Below are 23,121 nucleotides of genomic sequence, written 5' to 3'. Positions count from 1 at the left end.
TAAGAACTTTAGAAGAGCAACTCAGAAAAGAGCAATAAACTCAAAGGTTTGATTTAGAACGACTGCAGATAGAACAGGATTTAGAGCACTGCTGTCAAACTCAGTTCCTGGAGGGTCACAGCTCTGAAGAGTTAAGCTCCAACTAACACATGCTTAGAAGCTTCTAGTAATCCTGAAGACCTTGATTAGCTGGATCAGGTGTGTTTAATTAGGGCTGGAGCAAAACTGTTTAGAGCTGTCGTCCTCCAGGAGTTTGAGACCAGTGATTTAGAGGTTGCTCGTGCCCTAGTAAAATCATATGATGAAGAAATAAAACAAGAGACAAAGAGTCAGTCAACTACGGTGACAGGGAGGGTCATGTTCGGTTCACTTAGTTTTGTTGTGGCCACAACATATAAACTCGTGGGAACGTCATAATATCTCGTGGGAACGTCATAATATCTTGTGGGTATGAGATCTTATGTTGAGGGAACGACATCCGTTTCTCGTGGCTATGAGATTTATAACATGTGGGAACCGAATCTTCACATGCGACACAGGCTCTCCTTTTACCCCGGGCATAATTACTTTACTATTTGTTAATTTAAGTTTCTCATAATTTGTTTTTGTTATTGCCTTAAACGGGACTTTATTCGTGACCAGAGTATTTAATTCAAGCCAGCAAATTTCTGACGAAAAAGCCCATTCAACTTAAGAATGCGCTTCAGGTGTCTTTCACTTATAATGTAGGCTACCCATGTCTTAATGCCAGAGAGCGCACTATATATTATTTATATGACATTCCTAATTCAAAGTTAAATGTTATTTCATCAGTCATCTCCATCTCCATCTCCGACTGCTGTATATGGTTACAGTATTGACCGGTGTGGTTCCCTCAACATAACTAGGAGAACTACTACATAACTCGTGGCCACGAGAAATATGTTGTTCTCTCAAAATATGAAGTCATGGCCACGAGAAAAATATAGCATTCCCTCAACATATGATCTCGAGGCAATGACTTTACATCGCGTGGCCACGACATAATGATGTCGTTACCTCAACAAAATGATCGGTGGCCCCAATTTATTATCACGTCCCCACGACTTAATATGACGTTCCCACGAATTAATATCTCGGATGCCAGGACGGGTTGGACCCCACCTGGATCAAAGCCAGGACAGCGGAATTTTTAGAACATAACCTGAGACTCGGGAGATGGGTGAAAAGACACTTCAAGAGGCCGTTCACATCTCACAATAGTACATCACTGCGTAAATATGGCCTCCCAGTATAGAACTGGAACTAAATTTGCAACACAATTGTTATAGATTATATTCCACCCATCTCCTAGACATTAACACTGAACACACGCCTCCATCACTACACCCTCACAGCATCATCACCTGGAATAGATCAAGTCTACCCAGGCTGAACACTACACATCATAAGAAGATAAAGATGACATAGAGTCCAAAAGTGTCACTTCACTAAACATCTAGTGTCCATCGTCACACTAACAGATCCAGATAGCTTCACACACACAGGATGGTACAGCCGATCCCATGATCACGGTCTAACAGAGACACACATAGCATACGCTATTCACAACACACTGCCAACTCATGGGAAAACACTGTAATATACTTATGAATGGCTACAGACACAAATCAATGATGCAAATTATAAAGCAGAGACAGACCTGCTATTAAATTTCAAAATGTTAAAACTTTCTGACTGTTATTAGAGTGGTTGGGAAATGGCCCCTGATTTCTCAAACATAGCAATAATAACAGAAACATCGTAAAAAACGGACAGATCTGAAGTGTGAGCGCTTCAATCAATTACAAAATTTACAATTTAACCCTGTCATCGACTGTGACTTAGCCAGCACAAAACACACACACACACACACACACACACACACACACACACACACACACACACACACACACACACACACACACACACACACAAAACTGTTGCAATGAATGAACAATCTCCATTCTTGTATGCCTAAACATGTTCCAAGTCACTTCTTAGATCTGCATAGGTGGCTTGCATTGGAAAATTCATGAACAAACAAAGTGATTATTACACTGTAAATGATTTCTGTTGTTTTCACAGTATTATTGCTGTATTTTCAGTGAAAGTTTACTGTAGAAACAGTTTACAGTAAGTTGCTGTCAATTTTATAGCTTTTACATTATTTTTGCTGTATTTCCAGCTTTGTCACCGTATAACTATTTACAGGAAAGTTGCTGTCAATTTATGCTTTTCTTTGGTGGGGGGAAGAAAATAATTACAGTAATTCTTATACTCCTGTTAAATTGATGACAGTATATTCCAACAGACAAGCCCGACAGAGGACATTTTTTGGTTTATTGAGGTTATTTCAGCTTAGGAATTTTATAATACATCGTTTCATAAGGTAACCCATATATTAAGGCATTTAGAATATAGTTAAAAAAAAGTTTAAGTTTGCTTGAGTGTTTTTTCTTCTTCTTTTTCTTTATGGTTGCCAGATTTGGTCACAAATCCAACTAATCTCAAAGGTTTAGCCTAAAATGTTTGAATGGGAGATGTAGTCCCATCCAGTGATCAATAATATAGGCAATATAAAATAGATAGAAATCGATTTCCATGATTTATTATTATTATTATTATTATTTTGCTTTAGATTTACACACTTAATTACATAAAGAGCGAATCGCACGGGATATACACCTGGCAACCAATCATCTAACCGTCAGCCGTCAAACTCGAATTTTCCATTTCATCCTGACTGACTTCGAGGACGGAGCACGCAGAACCAGCAAGAACTAGCCAGGTAAGATGTAAAATTGTATTCAAAATCTTAAAAATTTGTATTTCTAAATGTTCCACCACTACAAATGTGAAGATATTCGTTTTACCATTAACTGTTAAGTATCCTAATCGTGGTGAGTTTGAAAGGTAAAGTTAAGGTAACGTTAGCTTTTTAACGCGAACATTCTAGCCAGTTAACGTTAGCCAAATACTAGTTATCACAAGGTTTGATGTTAATGTCAGTTATTATTTTCAAGTTTAGAACAAAGTAATCGAAATGTTCTTGTTTCTGAACACTTGTGTGTAACTTAACGTTAACGTTACACCGTGTGTGTGTTGCCTGTCGCGATCGAGGCCTCATACAACATGTTAACATATAACGTTATAACGTTATAACATAACCCTACCGGTAAGTTATGTTCTACACTAATTGAATGGACAACCACAGTGTTATTAGTCATATTATACATTTTATAACGTCAGTACGATGCACATTTAAAGTGAATACACAGGCAGAGAAAGTCCCGCCCAATGAATTCTCGCGTCTCGGCATTTCAGTTATTGAATAAGGCACTAAAATTCAAATAAGTAATCTCTCTGTGTACGTCTATGCAGTGTTGAATATGTTTTTCATTTCTTTCAGCGTGTACAGTTGTTCGAGATTGCAGTGTGCTGAGGATGAGTTTTGCTCCATTAAAAACAGAGGTAAGTCATTTTCAGTTATTGAATAAGGCACTAAAATTCATAAGTAATCTCTCTGTGTACGTCTATGCAGTGTTGAATATGTTTTTCATTTCTTTCAGCATGTACAGTTGTTCGAGATTGCAGTGTGCTGAGGATGAGTTTTGCTCCATTAAAAACAGAGGTAAGTCATTTTCAGTTATTGAATAAGGCACTAAAATTCAAATAAGTAATCTCTCTGTGTACGTCTATGCAGTGTTGAATATGTTTTTCATTTCTTTCAGCGTGTACAGTTGTTCGAGATTGCAGTGTGCTGAGGATGAGTTTTGCTCCATTAAAAACAGAGGTAAGTCATTTTCAGTTATTGAATAATGCACTAAAATTCATAAAAGTAATCTCTCTGTGTACGTCTATGCAGTTTTGAATATGTTTTTCATTTCTTTCAGCGTGTACAGTTGTTCGAGATTGCAGCGTGCTGAGGATGAGTTTTACTCCTTCATTAAAAACAGAGGTAAGTCATTTTCAGTTATTGAATAATGCACTAAAATTCATAAAAGTAATCTCTCTGTGTACGTCTGTGCAGTGTTGAATATGTTTTTCATTTCTTTCAGCGTGTACAGTTGTTCGAGATTGCAGTGTGCTGAGGATGAGTTTTGCTCTTTGCTTGGCCCTGCCAAGTCTGAAGTGTTTCTAGTTTAATGAATTAAATTTTAATAAAGAATTTTAAACTGACTTCTGTGTGTTGTCATAATTGACGTAACATCTAAAAATCAGTAATGTAACTGTGTGAAATATTTTTTGCATACACAACTTTAGCTTTCATTCTTTTTTTAAGTGTGTAACAGATTGTAGTTGGTTATATGTTGTGTATATAAAAATACCATAATCAATTATACTGCATAGTAACTTTACAGTATTTTAAAATACAGTGCAAAAACAAGCACTGTAATTAATTTTACAGTATAAAAATGCTGTAAGTTATTATACGGTATGCTGTGAAGTACTGTTGTCAGATTTACAGTAATTTTACCGTGGAATAAAATACTGAAGCTTGCTGGATATTTGTTGCCAGTAAGTTACTGTTGATTTTACGTTAAATTTTTTACAGTGTATATATACATGCATTTCTTCCAAATTGTGATTGAAAATTATTATTACTGTTATTACAAGATTTATTGATGCGTACCATCGATTTTATTATTTAGGTTACACCGACCTCTTGCTGCATTTCCTTTGAATAATTCAGACCAAGAATATTTAAATTCCATTACATTTAACATCACAGTGGTAGTGAAGAATTGGATATTTAAAATGAGACCATTCTACATGACCCTGAGAAACACCAGATGTACCATTCGCACTCGCTGACATGAACATGATATTTTATATTGAACATGACATGATTTTATTTTGTTGCATTATATGTTCCTATGCATTTCCCTACGACTTTAAGTTCATAAGTGCTCAATCGTGAAGTGGACATTTAAGATGATTTTCAGGTGTCTTACACAAAGCAGTGTGAACCAAGGAGAACCCCTTCATCCACTGAGGTCTGCCCAGACAGCCGCACCGCTGGAGGTGACAGGATTGGTCAAGAAGGGTCTGATTATCATCATGGGGAAGGTGCCAGAGAAGCAGAAGTTTCTCCATGAAGGAATGACACGTCAACTGAACAAGTCACAAAGGTCCAGATTGACTCTACGAACTTTGCTCACATCACAGGATCACAGGAAGAAAACCTGAACGCATTCATCCACCTGCTGGACTCAAGCAACATACACCTGGTGAGACACAGCTGAACACAGCCCTCTGCAAGCTTCTACAGATGCTTACATTGAAAAGACTATTTTTGGGTTACATCTCAAGGATTACAACAAACGTTTTTCAGTGACTCCATAGGGACTCATTTGAATTAGACCCACGGAGTCAAGGAGGGAAAACTGTAAAAATTGAGAAATTAGGAGATGCCAGACAGTCTGGTTGAAGAGCGACCGGACCCTGAGAGGACAAAGGACCTCTCTGGAAATTAACATTTGAACTCACCCTTGTGCACTATCGAGACGAAAGTCTCACCTCCGAGTCATCCTAATCTACATCTCTTTTTTCCTCATCCCCCCCTCTCCTTTTCCCCCATGCGAAGATCACCAAAAACTCACCCAAGAATATATGGTTTAATGTGAATGATGATCCCTAGACAAATGGTCTCCTACATAGGTGTAACCTCTGAATGTAAATTTCCATGTTTCCATGTGAAAGAGGTCTGTCTATATAATGGATTCGGGGCCTTCTGTTACTCAGATGAGCCCATGATGTTGAAGGACCTCAAAGAATTCAGCATCATGTATTTTTATGTTGGGTTCGCATCTCTTCTCTTTATTCCAGAGCATTTGATGTTTTGTATTGATTATCTTTGAATTGATTATGAAATTGGCATGATACATTTACCTGACATAATAAATTGTTACATTTGATTATTCTAACCGACTTTGGCATTATTTTCATTAAAGAGTTAAAAGGAAGTCAAACATTTTCTCACATTTAATGATGCACAGATATCATTAAAACCTTTTAATTTATGGAGTCAGATGAAATAACGAGAGAATACATATTCAAATGTATTGCATTTAATCAAAAAATACTTTTTTGCCTCGAGAAAAGGACAGTAACACGTAAAGACCTTCCGCGCTGTTCGGATGCCGGTTTTGGGCCGATCGAGCGCGAGCCCTACAGACCTGACTGCATTATATGGTTTCCTGTTGTCTAATGTGTTACTTCCTAATTCAACTATTTTGTGAGTCTTGTTTCTTTCCTCACACTCACGGTAATGGAGTTGTTCATCTTCATTGCTTTTCAGCTTCTTATGGAGGTTCAGTCTTACAGTAAGTGATCTTTGTCATTTAATGTTATTTTAACACTGAATGTCCACATTTGGAGTGAAAAAACATTTGTCTAAAATACAGAATTTAAGCATGTGTGATCAGTACGTTTGTGTTTTAGTCACATGCGGTTAGGGGAGGAGCCCTAATGGAGCCCCGCCCATCCCCATCAAATATACTCTTTAATGTTATATTTCAAAATTACAAATATACAAAAATTACAAAAATATAACAAATTGCTCCAAACAGTTTGGAAAAACAAATCTTTTTTGCATTTTGAATGTGTCTAGTCGAAATGGTATAATGATTTATTGTGTGGTGGGACATTGTGAACAAATGACAGAGTATTAAGGCACAGTGGAGTACACACTCCAGCTTATGAAATGTGTTTTGTGTTGTAAGTGTTTGTTTGTACATTTTGATGCCTTGATAACAGAGGTAGGGGCTCCCACTTGAAGCACTGTGGCTCCTTAATGTAACTAGAAAGACTATTAATACAGTATAATATATAATTTAAAATAAAATGAAGAAATACATCTTCATTCCTTCCCATACCCACTACACTCTAAAAACTGCTGGGTTGTGTTAACCCAATTTTGGGTCAAATATGGTCTCACCCAACGTTGGGTTAAAAAATGCAATTTAAAAATGGACAAATTGCATTTTGGACAAAATCAAAAATGGACAAAAATGCAATTTAAAAATGGACAAATTGCATTGGTTACATTAAAAATGTAAACCAACGGCTGGGTTTGTCCATTTTTAAATTAAATTTTTAACCCAACGTTGGGTGAGACCATATTTGACCCAAAATTGGGTTAACACAACCGAGCAGTTTTTAGAGTGTAACATTTCCCTTAGTATCAGATAACGTATAAGGTAGCCAAAATGAGCCAAAGCTTCTGGCCTGGTTGCAAAGTAGTTGTAGAGTTTTTGACTGCATCAATAATAATGTATACGATGGGCTATATATTAATAGCCTGACAACGTCAGACTTCGTACTTCCGCTCAATTTCATTTCGCTTCTGTACTCAGTCTGAGACAGCGTCATAGCTTTCCGTTTTCCTCCGGCCTGAAAACCGCCGGCCAATCAACAAACAGAGGGCGGGCTGAGAGACGTGACGTATAGATGATTGTACCGTGGATGCGTAGATTTACTTCACATCACAGCCATGTTCACTCCGGTATTTCGCTCGATGGTTTTGTTTTCGCATCATACATGTGTTTACAGTGGAAGTTAGATGCGGCTGAGCATGTGCATAACACACGCCATAACCAAACGTTATGTGATTGGCTTACGGGTAACCAATGATTTTAAACTTCAGACAAGCGCCCCCCCAGCGAGAAAGAAAACGCTTTTCAATTATGCCATGCCAGACTCTGTCTACGAAGCAAAGCGAAGTAGCAGAGTTTGGTATTACCAGGCTAATATATTAAATGTTTTAGCCTAAAAATGTTAGACAAGCTTTCTTCCAACTTACCTTCTCCATCACGACGTGTGTTCGCGCAATGTTGTTGGTTACCTAGTAACGAACGTATGGTGGCCGAGAATGTTCCGTCAACTTCTATGTTGCGCATAGAATCTATGTTGCCTAGTAACAAACGCAATCTGGCCGAGATACGTGCTGGCGGCAGGCGGGTAATCCATCGACCGGAAGTTGAAGCCGGCCGCGTGCCGCCATCTTGTAGCAGAACTTCACTTGCGTTAGCATTCCATTGACTCCCATTCATTTTGGCGTCACTTTGACAGCGAATAACTTTACATCTGAGGCGTTTAAAGACTCCATATGTCCATTATTTATTTCTAAAGAAACACGACAATGTATAAAGGGCTCCATTACCTTCTATGTTACATTGTGGCCCCGTAGAAACAGTTTTTGTAAAAATAGGCTAACGATTACGTCATAACCACTCGACTCTCTGTCGCACAGTAGAGAAATTACCGTACAGACAGGAGGAGAAGCTCGCAGGCAATCGGGGGACGTCAAGGGAGAAGCCCATAGATATATTATACTGTCAAAATAATTAATCAGAGTACTTACTCCTGCTCACTCACGCCAAAGAACTCTTTGCTTAAGCTTGCCGTCTCTGCAAGATTAACGTTGGCAGTTTGAACGCACAGCTACTAGAAGATTTACATCTGCCAGACAGGTTGCTCACGTCATCAAGCTTAGTTTGAGTCGGTTTGAGTCTGCGCGTTAGGAACGGAAGTGCTAAAAAAAAAAAAAAATCGCTAAAAATGGCCTTCACTTGTCTCAATTGAGTTCCAGTGAGATGGCTCTGTCCACTTCTTATACTGTCTATGGCTGGCGGCAGGAAACTTCACTTTGTGTGCCTGTGCCTCGTATACAACGTTATATATAAAGCTTGCAGGACAACTTGGTTGGCATTGCCTTTTCAGCGTGAGAAATACACAGTGTGGCGTGTGAGCTGGTTGAATTGCGTGTGTCTCACGGCCAATGCGTGAGACTTGAGAACCCTGCACCTTTAAGAAGGGACAGGAAAAAGAGTGTACATGTAGCAATATAGTGGGTGAATTATGAATATGATGTATGTTATGATGAACTCTTTCTCCACTGACGTTCTGAGTTGTTCAAAGCGTTTCTAAGGAAACTGATTGTTAGAAGGCAGCTCACTGACTCTGAGATGGTGAACGGGAACATGGTTAGTGTAACATTAGCATCACATTATTAGCTGTTAAATAACGCAGTCAAACCAAATGCTAATCATCCCTAGTGAAAAAAATATATATATTAAAATTTATTTGAAATAGCCTACATTTATTTTATGGCAAGTACAAATACATTTATGTATGTATTTAATACGCTGCATACTGTACCATGCAATTCAACTTTTGGTATACTAAACTGGTATACTTAAAGTCTGCTAAATTGGTACAACTATTTCTGTACTTTAGTTATCCGGAAATAGTACTGAGGTTCAAATAAAGATATACTTATATTTGATTGTGCTAAAATGGAACTATTGTAAATGTACTTTAGGTACACTTTAAATATCTTGCATTTAAAAACTGATATTATACAGAGATCATACTAACTTAATGATATTAAAACACATTTTAGGCTTAATATTAAGAAATGTGCATTGTCAAAAAAAAAACAAACACTCCAAATAAAGTTTAATCACAATATTATTTTTTAGGAAGTCTCAAGCGATATGTCAGTAAATATGTTAATGGGTTTGTAGTAAACTTAGTATGAATGAATTTATTTTAAATACATTTTGGAACAGGTTTTTTTTTTTTTTTTTTAAAATAGGGATTTCAATTAGCCTACTGTTATATGTCCAACATTGTAGAGAGCGATACATAAAACGCATTACCATTCTGATACATTGTCTTGTAGACAACCCTGTAAATTCTTCCTCTGAAGTTTCTGTTTCAAACATATATGGCTGAATTAAACCAATATTTCCACTGTGTCACGTTTAAGTTGACAGAGTGGATCAGGTAGCCTGAGCTGGTGTGATTGAGTGGAGGCGGGGCTAATTTGCATATTTATGGATATGCGTAAATTAAATTAAGCAAGGGTGTACAGTTACATTTTAAGGGCTGAAGAAATTATGTCATTTTGATTTTCTAAGATGAGTTTTAAGGGATACAGTTATTGACTAGCCTGGATGCCAGCCGAACTTAGCCCCGCCCACAACATTTTTAGGTCAGGAAGTTCACATTCTGACTAGAATCTGAGTATGACGACGTCAGGCTAGTTATTGACTGTATGACTCTAAATTAGTAAACAAATACCTTCATGGGCTGGCCTACATTTTCCATTCATTGTGTAGTTGGCTGCTGCTGCAAGGACATTTATAAATTTAAATTTGTTTAAAAGTTTCACCAAAAACATGGACCATGATTGGAAAATGATGCATGGAAAAGTGGTCAGTAAGAAGATGTAATGTAGGGATTGATCTATTTTTGTTATTTCAGAAGCTCCTGCTGTAAAAGTATCTCCAGATGTCCTAAGAGAGTCCAGATTACTGAAGATGATCTGTGAGACGCCAGCAGATGTTACAGTGAAACATTGTAATTTCTACATAAACAGTGAACAGAAGAATATAAAAGTCAGTCCATCATGTGAACTCGATCTCACTGGTGCTGAAGTGCTCAGATGGGCAGATGTAAAATCTCCTGCATCAGTCGGCATTTACTGCTTCTACTTAATAACTGAGCACGGGATTGATAAACCATCATCTCATTCTCCTGCTGTGATGGTTCTAGGTGAGCGATTTCACTGATTTTCTTCTGCGTTACAAACTGTTATTACAATGTTTTTAATAACTCAGGATTATTTCACTTCAGGTTCACTTCAGAAACCCATCATCAGTGTTAGTGATGATTATGTCCAGATCAACATAGCCTGTGAAATACCACTTTCAGTCAGAGCTGATCTCATCTGTAGTCTCCACACTGAGGATGTTCTTCTGCACAGAAGTGTCTCTCAGATTCAGAAGAGTCAGTCTGGAGAGAATCATCTTTGTGTGTTTGATTTAACTCGTAGTGAACTCTTCACACGATCAGTGAACAGCAGAAATCTGAGCTGTGATTATTACATCAACACTGAACCTGAGATCAGATCACCGCGCAGTGACACACACACCATCACAGGTGAGGACTTTTTACTGTAAACATTTTTTAACATATTAGCACTTTTAATCAGAGACACTGTAGAATTCTTAAGCCAGTTTGATTTATGTAGGTCATTAGAACATGAAAGTTTGATCAATAAAAGAAAAAGTCAGTATTTACAACAAATAAAACGTTTGAGAAAAGGTGAATGGTATTGTGTATTACATTTATGGCACTTGATGGATACTATTTACAACCACCCTTTACAACACTGAAAGGTCAAATACACTAAATGTATTGATCGGTATTGGTCTATGAAGTCAGAAACAACATAGTGAAGCTGATTCTAGCAGTTGTGGGATGCTGTAAGATAGTGAGTGATCTGTGAAATCTTCTTACACTGAATAACTTGTAGGTTCTTCTCAGACAAACGCTTAACCAGTGTGACTTCAGCAAGTGAACTGATATATTTAGGCAGGAAGGAAGAGTCAATTCAGCTGATCATGTCAGAGAGCTAGACAACATCTGACACATCTATAGAAAGAAGCTTGTTTCTGCACATCTAATATGATGATGAGAGGAGAAATGGCAAGCAAATTATTTAATATTTTAAAAGTTTCTTTGTAAGTTTTTATTCCTGTTCTGCAGCACTTCTTGAACTCTTTTTATTAATACACAAATTCATACACTTGTGTTGAAGTCAGAAGTATTTCAGTTTAAATATCTTTCAGAAATATGCTCTCGTTTAGCTCATCATGACATATTGACATATGACTAGATTAATTATGATTTTTTTTACACATGCAAATAAAGAACCATTGCACAGTGAGTGATTGACAGTCAGTTTAAAACAATTTTTGAAGCGTTGATATTATCATACAAAAGGGACCATCAAAATAAAGTGTTAGTGATTTTTGTATTTTGTCGAACCAACTAATACCACAAACCATCACAGAAAATAATGCTAATTATTATTATTATTTATTTATTAATTCAATTCGTTTTAATTAATTCGTTCATTCTTTTTTTTTTTCATTATTGACAGATGACAGTAGACTATAGCCAAATAAATTAAACACAAAGCCCTTTTAACAAGTAGGCCTATCAATAATTATTTATTTGTTATATTATCTGCAATAAAAATCCGTGCTGTAGGACTATCCATTTATTTAGCCTATATTCAGTTTAATTTTCTATTGATTATAGAGGACTATATACTTTATTTATTAAAATTAAACTGCATGTTTCTATTGATTGTGAAGCTAGACATTGAAAATTGCAGATCAAGCGCATGGGGCGAAATGCTTTCTCTTGTTATGAATTGTATCCTATTTTCCGTTATTACAGTTAACTACGTGAAGTGATATGGAACTGTAATGCGGTCGAGACCTGCCTGGAACTACTTTAGCCGTGCGTTTCCCTGAAAATAATGCACACCTTAGAACGTTCGTCAACCAATCAGATTCAAGCATTCAACGGCCCTGTAGTATAATCTATGATAATGGGCTGTTCACTCTTCTAATGTTTCTCTGTACAGCAGGGTTATTGAAAACAAAATTAGTGTCAGTTTACAGTATACAATTATCAACTCATTGTCTCATTTGGTTCAGTAATGTCCTCATTGGATATAAACCTGTACAAGACATGTAGCCTATGAAAAGTTATTTTTGTATTTGAAGGCTCTGCACCATCAACCACAAAGACTATCTTGACATTTGCTTTTAAAGTTAAATATTGTAATTACTCCCTGTAATACTGGTAAACTGTCTTTACAGTTTCAACACCAGCTCCCACTGCACATGTGACAACAACCAAGAAAACCTGTGAGTAATTGAGTTTAAAAAAAAAAAATATATATATATACACACCATGAATGACGTGATAGGCCTAATTTGTATATTTGCAGCTGATTAGTTACTAATAACACTTTGTCTAGTCATTCTGAATTAAAAGAAGAATTGAAAAAAAAATTCAAAATTGATTCCCCTCGCAATATACAGTAAGTTATTTTTATTTTTTGTAGACTTACTTTCCACGTCAAACCGGCCAACCAGCACAACAAAGGAAACCACAAGTAAGTTCACCCACACTTCCTCATTGGTAAAATCACTATATGTTGGATTAAAAAAATAATCTGGGATCCATTTACTCAACTTGGCTCAACTCTGCACAGGTAAAGTTTCCAAACATTGAGCAGTTTGAAAGTTCTCAACTTACTTTGATCATGCTGGTCTTCTCAATGTTCAATTGTTTATGAATTGCAGTTTTCCCCTAAACATTAAAGTTCAATAATGCATCTACATTTTGTGTCATTGTTTTTTTTTTTTTTTAGTTTCCATGGCAACATCTCCTTTGCCTGTTAACATAAGCATGTCAGAACCACTGATCTCAGAACCCAGTATTTGGATGCCAGGTTAGTAAACAAATTACTCAATGTCACATGACTCAAGATGAGACTGTGTGGCTTATAAACTGAGCTGGACTCTCTTCTGTAGCATCGTAATTTTGTATGGATTGGTCTTTATATTTCAATTGTTTTTAAATCATAGTTACTGCTATAACTTTTAATTTAAAGATTTATGCCAGTCTTTGTTAAGATTTCATTTTAAATACACCCATGATGTATGTTCTCACTGCAGTTTCAACAGCAACGTCCACTCAAAAAGCCACAAATGGAAACACAAAAACATGTGAGCATAGTTTAGTGTTCAATTAAAACACATATAACATTACAATTCTTTCATAGTGTGTTAACTCATATAGCTCATTATTTTGCAATGTATTTTCAGCAGTAATGGCTGCCATTTCCACTTCTGAGACCCCAACATCCACCAGAACTGATAACTTTTATAAATGTCAGAAGAATGCCAACCAAATTTGGTCGTTGAACAACCAAATTAAACTTTACCATAATGCACATACATATTTATTAAAGTGTTGGTTTTGTTTAGTCACAGGCTTATGGATTATAGTGCTGGTTTCCACTGGTGTTGGTGTCATTTTTTCTGGACTCATCTACCCATGCTGGTTTGCATGTAAGTAAAGTTATCATTACATATATTCTTTGTTTGTTCTGGTGTATGTACTGGGTTTTATGTTGTTCAATATAGAATTTATCATGCAAGCTAAAACTGAACATATAATGCCCATTGTTTTGTAGGTAAAAAAAGAAGACAACAGTGAGTTTTTTCATGCATTCAATTCAGTAGTTTGAATTATGACAGAGCTTGTTCATGAAGGTTAAAACATTTATTTAAAGTGATATGACTATTTAATGCAGACTATTTCTGCATTGCATGAAATCTTTTGTCTGTGATACAATGTCTTGTATATTTTTTGTAATCTAGGAACTATAAGCACAAATGTTTAGCACCTTATCTGATATATGTATGAAAAGATGCCATAAAGATCCATATTTTATTCTTAGCAATAAAATCAGATCAATAAAATCAGATGAGCCCAATCAAGGAACTGGTTTGGTGAGTATCTGTGCATTTACAATCTTTAAAATCACACGGTAATAAATATTTATAATACCATGATGATTAAGGATGGCTGAACCTTAACATGGACATGACTTTAATTATTCTTAATGTCTTTAAGACTTCTGGACCTGCTGAGACATATTCTCTGATCACTTCTGTACCAGCCACATCTCAGCCCATCTCTGTAGGTGAGAGAACATCGTTCTCAGTTCATGATCTCAGATAACGTGAACCAAGAACGATGCATAAACCTGCTAAGTCAAAAACACGATATAGACCATAGCTTCTCAGAAACTAGTATCACTTCCTCCTTTCAAGTCTTCAGCATTATTAGCCACATCTTTTCTTAAAGCTGCAGTCCGCATCTTTTGTCTAAAAAAGTGGGAATATAAAGACTTATAGGTGTACCGTGATTCAGGATAAGACAAAAACACGGTTTGGAAAATGGATTCATGATGTACTGGCTTATAATATACATTTTGTACAGTTTGAACACAAAAAAGTGAAGGACTGCAGCTTTAAAGGAACAGTTCATGACAAACTGAAAATCATTTACTCACTTTCATGCTGTTCCAAACCCATAAGTCTTTCTTTCTTCTGTGGAACACAAAATGAGCTTTTTGCAGAATGTTTACACTGTTTATACAGTAAAATGAGCACTTTTAAAGGGCTGTCGAGCTTCTATAGCTCTTTCAGTCTTAGAACATATTCCCTTTCAGGATAGATTTACAATACAACAATGTGCTAAAAACTAAAAGGTTTTTCCTTTGTGTTTTTCGTGTGTACAGATGACAACATTGTCAAAACGATCCCGTTCACACGGATCCGCAAAAAACGACTAAAAACGCTGTATTATTCTGCCAGGCCAGTAGTTGCCACTATAGACTGAACGCGTAATAGGCTACACATGCGCATGACGTCACTGTTTTCACAAAATTGCATTTTTACACATAGACAGAAATGGTAACATTTTCAAAAACTTGACCTTTGAAATCCATTTTCAAAAGTTTGGGTTTTCAGAACATGACCCCAACCCCCAAAACATGTTATGTATAAAATGAATGGCCAAAATGCATGTAAACGGCTCCTTAATGTGCCCCAAAAACCTCTTATTTCAAGACAAGAAAAAAGCTTAAAAATTTTCTAAAATCCTAAAGGGGGTTTACTATATATATCATGTCATATAAATAAAGTGTGAAAAAATCTTGGGCTTATGTTAACCAAGACCTTATTTCAGGGATTTAACCAAAAACCCATTAAAAAAAAAACATTGATTTTAATTTCCGGGTTTTGGCGACAAAAATACATCACCCCTGCAGAACTTGTGTAGCTCTCACATCTATTTTGCAAATGCACTCATTCAATTATGGTGCATCATGTTTGGTATCAAGACATGCACTGTTTGTGTTTGGCGTCACTGACGTCAAATCATGATGTATCTTCACACACAACGTTTGAAGCTTTAGGAGAAGCCATTTCACATTTGCCCTCTTGTTTTGGATATTGACTCTGTTTGACCCTCTTCATCATGCTGTTCTTCCAAAGGCCTCGAACACCCAGAGTCCCATCAGGACAGCACACCAGATCCCACAGCAACTGACTCTTCCATTACGTCTGAGAATTCAATTTACCAGCCCTCAGGTAATAAAATGTAAAACTTTCATGGTCATATCATGATGAATCAAATCATTCTCAGTCTTTACTATAAAAACAAACTCAAAACTTTCTCACTAGTCCAAAAACAGCATTTTTGATGCTCACATATAAGCATTGAGAAACTTGGCCCACTCAATCACGATGAGCTCATACAGAGGAAGTGGGACAAATATTAAATTCATCAAAACAGTGTTGCACAGAATGAGTCTGAGAAGAGATGATTGTGCAAAGTGTCAAAGCTTAAAATACATTAAAGCTTTATGACAAAGAGCTTGTTCATGAAGGTCAGCATGTTCTTTAGTGATATGACGCTTCTGCATTGCATTACAGGTGTTTTGGTCAATACTCAACAGAAAGAGGGAAATACAGAGGAAAATGAGGTATGTGTAAACACACTGTCACACACCAAACCCACACAAACAACAGAGATGTCCATCATGAATAGAATGCCAAGATATTTATCATGTGTTTCTTTTCTATCTTTCTGTTATCTTCCTTAAGAATGTTTACCACCTGTACTGCACGATCCCTGACAAACCAGTTCACTCAAACGCAGGAGATCAAGTCTACAGTTTGGTGAAGATGCACTGATGAATCTCTTGTTGTTTCATTATGTACAGTATATATCCATTATAAAGTATATTATCTTTACTTGCAGAAAAAATGGTGCTCACTTTTTGTTATTCAGTGTTTAGTGTGGAACCACTTCTAATATTGATCTTAAAATATTAAACATAGCCTATTAATACAATTTATTTTTTAACCATTCCTCTGTCTGAAATGATCCATTTGTTAATGGGCGGCGCCTTTAAGGCTTGTCAGTAAACTCCCACCGTTAGCTAACGTCAGCCCCTTCGCTATTGCTTTGAAAACATTATCCATATAAAACCATCATATACATAAGAAATTGTTTACTTACAGTTTGGGATGTAGCTGCTGTCAGATCCAATCCGGCATCATTAATCTTTTTTTACAGTCTATGCATCCAATATAGTTGAAAGTTCATATTTCAACAAAAGTTTTAGTGTGAACTCTCCATTATACTGTAAAAAAATGCAGTAAAATGTTCTGTACAAACATATAATTCTTCGACGCGATCCAGTACGCCAATAAAAATAAACCATCCACTTGTTCATGTGGAAGGTGTCCTTCTGAAGTCTGTACAGAAACGCAAATGCTGTTTAAAAAGTCTAAGCAATGTTCCTTTACTCGTCCATGGAGTACATCTTGTGAGTTATTATAAATGGCTTATTTTTGCTTTTGACACGACGCGACGTTTGTGTTTGTGTCTGGTGAAGACAGGTGTCAATCAATTAGAGTAAGCATCAGTGGGCGGGGCCTATGGTCCGATGATGTAAACCGATTCGTTGATGTTTTGCAGTCATATGCAAATGTATTCGCCCATGTGACGCCACATCCCACAATATCCTAATTAAAAGTTTTTGGAGCTTGATTAAATAAATGCTTTGTTTATACTGAGGACGTTTAGGCTATGAAACTTGCATGATGTTTTCATGACACAAAGACCAAAGATATGTCAAAAGATCAAATTTGATGTAATCTTGTCATGTCATCTTGACCCTTTAACTGTAAAATACTGTCAGATGTATGGGTTTTGGAAATAAAAACAATGAATTATCATATATTAACATGAATATATTTATTGCGAAAAACAGTAAAAGGACAAGTCCCTGCGTGACATCTCTTACGATTAGGCCTGGGCTATATTTTATATTTGCTTATTTTTGCTTTGAATAATGTACATTTAAGATGTTTTGTGTTACATTTTAAGTTATTTAGTTAATGTTTATTGCATTGTTTTAGTGTCTTTGTGTGTATGACCCTGTGCACCGTTTAATCATGAGTATTGGCTACATTTTATGGACAGGCCACTCTGATTCATCATGTGACTTTCTGTTTTACCATCTGTACTATCATAGTGGTTATCAGTACATTTATCATTAAAACATAAAATCTGATTTTGGTTATTCAAGTCAATTGGTATACTACAGTTAAACATTTTACAAAATACAGGCACCAATATGCCATACTGTAAACAAATAGCCTACTCTGAATTTCTGGCAACCATGCTGCCGCCTTTTACCATAAATTTAAGTTTTCTGAGAAAGCTATGATATCAATGTTGTCAAATTTTATTGCTTTCATGACTAGTGCTAAAATTGTTGTAAAAAAGTTGCTGGTCCTCTAAGAGAAATGAGAGATCTCTGCCTTATTATAACCCAGAAATTACAAATAGTGCATTCAGATAATTTAAATAAATGATAGAAAACTGATGGAAAATATGTTTTTATTTACATAACATGGCTTTCCTTTGATGTAAAGGGATTAGGCAATTAAAAGTTATTTTCCAAGTACTTTTTTAGGCAGGCAAAACTGATAAAGTTTGTGAAGAATCCACATCTCATCTTTTGATGGACAGTGTTTGCTATTCTTACAAACAGCACTGTGAAATATTCCTATTTTTTTACGTCATGCATCTTAAGACTTCAAATGAAATGCCGAATCAATCTGAGAAGCAGGCACATAATAATTCTATAAATAACATTTCAGCTCAGTTTTGTCTGTGCTTAACAGTACAGATTAAAGGTAAAATAAGTAGTTTTTTTTTTTGCTTTAAAAATAGCAAAAATCACTATATCTATGTTATATATTTTTTTTAGTTGTGTACTTACATTATCCCGACTGTTTCCAACAACTTTCAAACCAGGAGAAATGTGTAATTTAATTCGAAGACACGTACCGTTTCTTTATTTCCGTTTTGTCGCCGTCAATGGCGTCATATCCGCGGTCTCCCTGGTTTCCGCTCGTACTGCCATAGTAACCAGAGCCCTCTGATAGTAACCAAAGCGACAGACGTGGACAACTGTGTAGTTCGTAATGTCTATCTGCACGCTGTTGTTGTTTCGTTCAAACATTATGGACCATGGCAAGCAGACTTTGGATAAAAAAGGAGAACTAAAACGAGAATCAATAGCCTATCAGCGCTGTGTTTTCGAGATGCCAAGAGCTCCACGTCCGAGACTTCGACCGCTCGTACATGTACTTTATTAAACAGGTGAACCAAGTGAAACAGCGCTGCGTTACCTCACAAGTTTAATTTGTCTAATAAACTGACCTGTGAGTAGTAATTCTGCACTTGCGTGTAGTTCGGTAGAATGAAATGTCCATATTCCTTTTATATCCGCGGGACTCGCGTCGTGTGTGGAGCTGATAGCTGTCTCTTAGCAATCCCGAACTGCTTCATATCACAGTCATGATAAAAACATAGATGTATTTACTCATCCATAAACATTATTAGATCGGTCGGCTTCACGTTGACGACAAGATCCATAATTCTTAGCAAATGTTGCGTCATCAAACTACGCCTTTGTTATTGTAAGAGGTTAGCGACCCCATAGATATCATATAATAAAGGCTAGATGTCTCGTGCGCGCTGCTGGCCAATGGAGGTCGACGTCCGCACACGGCGGCCATCTTACCACAGGGTGCTCGCTCACTCATAACATGGTGCATGTACTTTTAAACTTGCTCAATTTTCTACCAGTTTTCAAACGGTTTGGTTTGTCATAAACGTCAAGATGTAGTTATGATACTGCATACATATGAATAATTATAACAATGGACTTCCATATGAAAGAATTATAGCCACTTTAATAACGTTTGTAAGAAACCAAACCGTTTGTAAATCCGTCAAGATTTCAGCGAGATAAGAGGATTTGTGTGCGTGCTGATCACTCACCTTAATTCACAGCTTCCCTGTGGCAAGATGGCCACCGGTGATGCCGGAAGTGACTCCGCCTTAAGACATCTAGCCTTTATATGGATATCTATGAGCGACCCCTAGCGACGAAAAAATTACATATTGTACGTTTAAGCCTAAAGTTGAGGTGTGTGAAAGAACCTTGAAGAACAGCTACATGGACTGCGGTTAGCTGTGACGGCCACTCATATCCAGGTATGTTCACTGATCCACATGTAAGAATAAAACACTCAGCACATTCTAACACTGTCTTTGACGGTAATAAATATCATCTATTATCAGTAATCCAGACATCACAAAGATGATTTTGTCACTGAAGATTGGAGTAATGATGCTGAAAAATCAGCTTTTATCACAGGAATAAATTACAAATTAGAAAACAGTTATATTAAATCGTAATATTTCACAATATTACTGTTTTGTTGTTGTTGTTGTATTTTTAATCAAATAAATGTAGCCTTGGTGAGCATACGAGACTTTTTTAAAAACATTAAAAAAATCTTGTCGATCCCAAACTCTTGAACTGCAGAGTAAATGTGGAACATTCATAAAGTAGAGTGTTTCTGATATGTTTTACGATGATATGTTATGCTGTAATATTGATACCAGTAGCCTGCTATAATTAAAGTGATATTTCCAAACTAAATGGACATTGTTGAACTCTTGCTGATTCAGTGGCGACCTCTACTGGTGAAACTTTGAAAACAGCCACAGAATCTACACCTCCTGCCAGGTGGAAACATCTCTTTTATGCTCCTCAAAACATGGATGAACCGTTTCATTTCTTCACTTGTTGCACCTCTAAAGAGAAGAAATAAAATTATATGTACAGAAATAATTATACAATATGTTGGCTACTGTATAGCTATTCAATTTATAAATTGATCAGCAAGCCAAGGCACAATCTGTGGAGCTAATATAGAAATAAGGGAACATATCACACCCACTGCTGATTTAAGACGTAAAATTGATGTATGTGAAGCTGTGACCAATGACATCGTCAAATTTGTGCTGAAAAGGTTTTCAACAGTAGATGGCGAGTTTGATGCAGAACAGGAAAGGGCTTTTAGCTCATAGTTACGCTCGGCAGCCATTCTGGATCTTGTCTTCTATAAGCAGATGCTGCAAAAGAGGCTGAATACAAGATGATGCAAATGGAAAGACAAGAAAAAGGGAAAAAAATAAGAACCCTAGAAGAGCAACTCAGAAAAGAGCAATAAACTCAAAGGTTTGATTTAGAACGACTGCAGATAGAACAGGATTTAGAGCACTGCTGTCAAACTCAGTTCCAGGAGGGTCACAGCTCTGAAGAGTTAAGCTCCAACTAACACATGCTTAGAAGCTTCTAGTAATCCTGAAGACCTTGATTAGCTGGATCAGGTGTGTTTAATTAGGACTGGAGCAAAACTGTGTAGAGCTGTGGCCCTCCAGGAGTTTGAGACCAGTGATTTGGAGGTTGCTCGTGCCCTAGTAAAATCATATGATGAAGAAATAAAACAAGAGACAAAGAGTCAGTCAACTACGGTGACAGGGAGGGTCATGTTCGGTTCACTTAGTTTTGTCGTAGCCACAACATATAAACTCGTGGGAACATGATATTAAGTCGTGGGAACGTCATATCTTGGGTATGAGATCTTATGTTGAGGGAACGACATATATTTATAACGACATATATTTATAACATTTATAACTGAAATCTTATAAGATTTATAGAGATTTATAACCGAATCTTCACATGCGACACAGGCTCTCCTTTTACCCCGGGCATAATTTACTTTACTATTTGTTAATTTAAGTTTCTCATAATTTGTTTTTGTTATTGCCTTAAACGGGACTTTATTCGTGACCAGAGTATTTAATTCAAGCCAGCAAATTTCTGACGAAAAAGCCCATTCAACTTAAGAATGCGCTTCAGGTGTCTTTCACTTATAACGTACCCATGTCTTAATGCCAGAGAGCGCACTATATATTTATATGACATTCCTAATTCAAAGTAAAATGTTATTTCATCAGTCATCTCCATCTCCGACTGCTGTATATGGTTACAGTATTGAATGGTGTGGTTCCCTCAACATAACTCGTGGCCACAAGAAATATGTCGTTCTCTCAAAATATGAAGTCGTGGCCACGAGAAATATATATTGTTCCCTCAACATATGATCTCGAGCCCACGACTTTACATCGTGTGGCCACGACATAATGACCTTGTAATGCCATGCATGTTGTGTCAAGATGACAATCATTAACTTTGTAAGTGTCCAAAATTCATGGAGAAGTCTCTGAAAGACAGAAGGTCCAATGTCAAAGACAATGAAGTCTGTTATGGGTGTATGAAACCAGGTCACTGTGCTAAGGAATGTTGCCACACATGTGGTGTATGCAAATTGTCTTCATTATCTTCAATTTGCCTTCAATCTCACGTCTTCATGATTATGAGAATAACGGAAACAGAAAACCAATGGTAAGCAATGAGCATGCACATGAGAGTGAGGCTACGGATGCCATGTCACTTAATATCACAAGCGAAGGTTATTCAGTCATTACATCTATGATTGTCCCTGTATGGGTGTCGTCTGTGAAAAATCCATCTTTGAAAAGTCTTTGCTTTGTTAGACACTCAGAGTGACACTACTTTCATTGATGAAGAAAAGAGTAATGTACTGCAAGTAAATACTCAACCAATAAAACACAAACTTACAACCATGATTTGAGACAATATGATCATTAAAAGTAAAAGAGTATCTGATCTTCGTGTGAGAGGGTACAATTCCTCAGTACATATCAATCTTCCTACAGTATACACCAAGGAGAGTATTCCTGTCAATGCTGATCACACACTGCAACACTGGAAACTGCGAAGGTAATCAGAGACAAAATGTCCCCTCTTCTCAGCTGTGAAGTAGTTTCACTAATCGGCTATAACTGCCCTAGAGTGCTAGCTCACAGGCAAGCCATACTAGGTAAAGATGATGAACCTTATGCTATTCTAACACATTTAGGATGGAGTATTGTGGGCTGCTCCAGACCAGGCATCAATGAATCAACAGAAGTCTGTTTTTGTCACAGAATAGCCACAAAGGAGATACCAGCTTTGACACCTGTGGATGCAATTCGTGTACTTGAGTCAGACTTTAAGAATGTCACAGCAGATGACAAGACAATCTCTCAAGATATCACGTTCCTAGACAAACTCAAAGAAGGCATAAAGAAAAATGCTCAAGGACATTATGAAATGCCTCTTCCGTTCAAACAACGGCCATACTTACC

At 36.7% G+C, this 23,121-nt stretch overlaps 1 protein-coding gene across 2 annotated transcripts in view; it reads left to right on the top strand.

Annotated features, from left to right (window-relative positions):
* The window catches only part of LOC309487806 (uncharacterized protein), a 74,953-nt gene extending 57,236 nt beyond the window's left edge, over positions 1-17,717 (top strand). Inside the window, exons 2-14 of one of the 2 annotated variants that reach the window (XM_082155653.1) lie at positions 10,666-10,971; positions 12,708-12,755; positions 12,956-13,006; positions 13,265-13,345; positions 13,572-13,622; positions 13,722-13,787; positions 13,884-13,967; positions 14,093-14,111; positions 14,360-14,411; positions 14,536-14,605; positions 15,963-16,058; positions 16,404-16,453; positions 16,575-17,717. In XM_082155653.1, the coding sequence (XP_082011779.1) occupies positions 10,666-10,971; positions 12,708-12,755; positions 12,956-13,006; positions 13,265-13,345; positions 13,572-13,622; positions 13,722-13,787; positions 13,884-13,967; positions 14,093-14,111; positions 14,360-14,411; positions 14,536-14,605; positions 15,963-16,058; positions 16,404-16,453; positions 16,575-16,664 (1,064 nt within the window). In that variant the 3' untranslated portion in view covers positions 16,665-17,717. The remainder of the gene's footprint in view (positions 1-10,665; positions 10,972-12,707; positions 12,756-12,955; positions 13,007-13,264; positions 13,346-13,571; positions 13,623-13,721; positions 13,788-13,883; positions 13,968-14,092; positions 14,112-14,359; positions 14,412-14,535; positions 14,606-15,962; positions 16,059-16,403; positions 16,454-16,574) is intronic. The other variant, XM_082155652.1, reaches the window with a different exon arrangement.
* Positions 17,718-23,121: the final 5,404 nt, after the last annotated feature.

Source organism: Leuciscus leuciscus (assembly GCF_965113295.1).
Source record: "Leuciscus leuciscus genome assembly, chromosome: 23".
Taxonomy (NCBI): Eukaryota; Metazoa; Chordata; class Actinopteri; order Cypriniformes; family Leuciscidae; genus Leuciscus; species Leuciscus leuciscus.
Note: the sequence above shows the minus strand (reverse complement) of the source record. Positions and strands in the feature narration are given on the sequence as shown.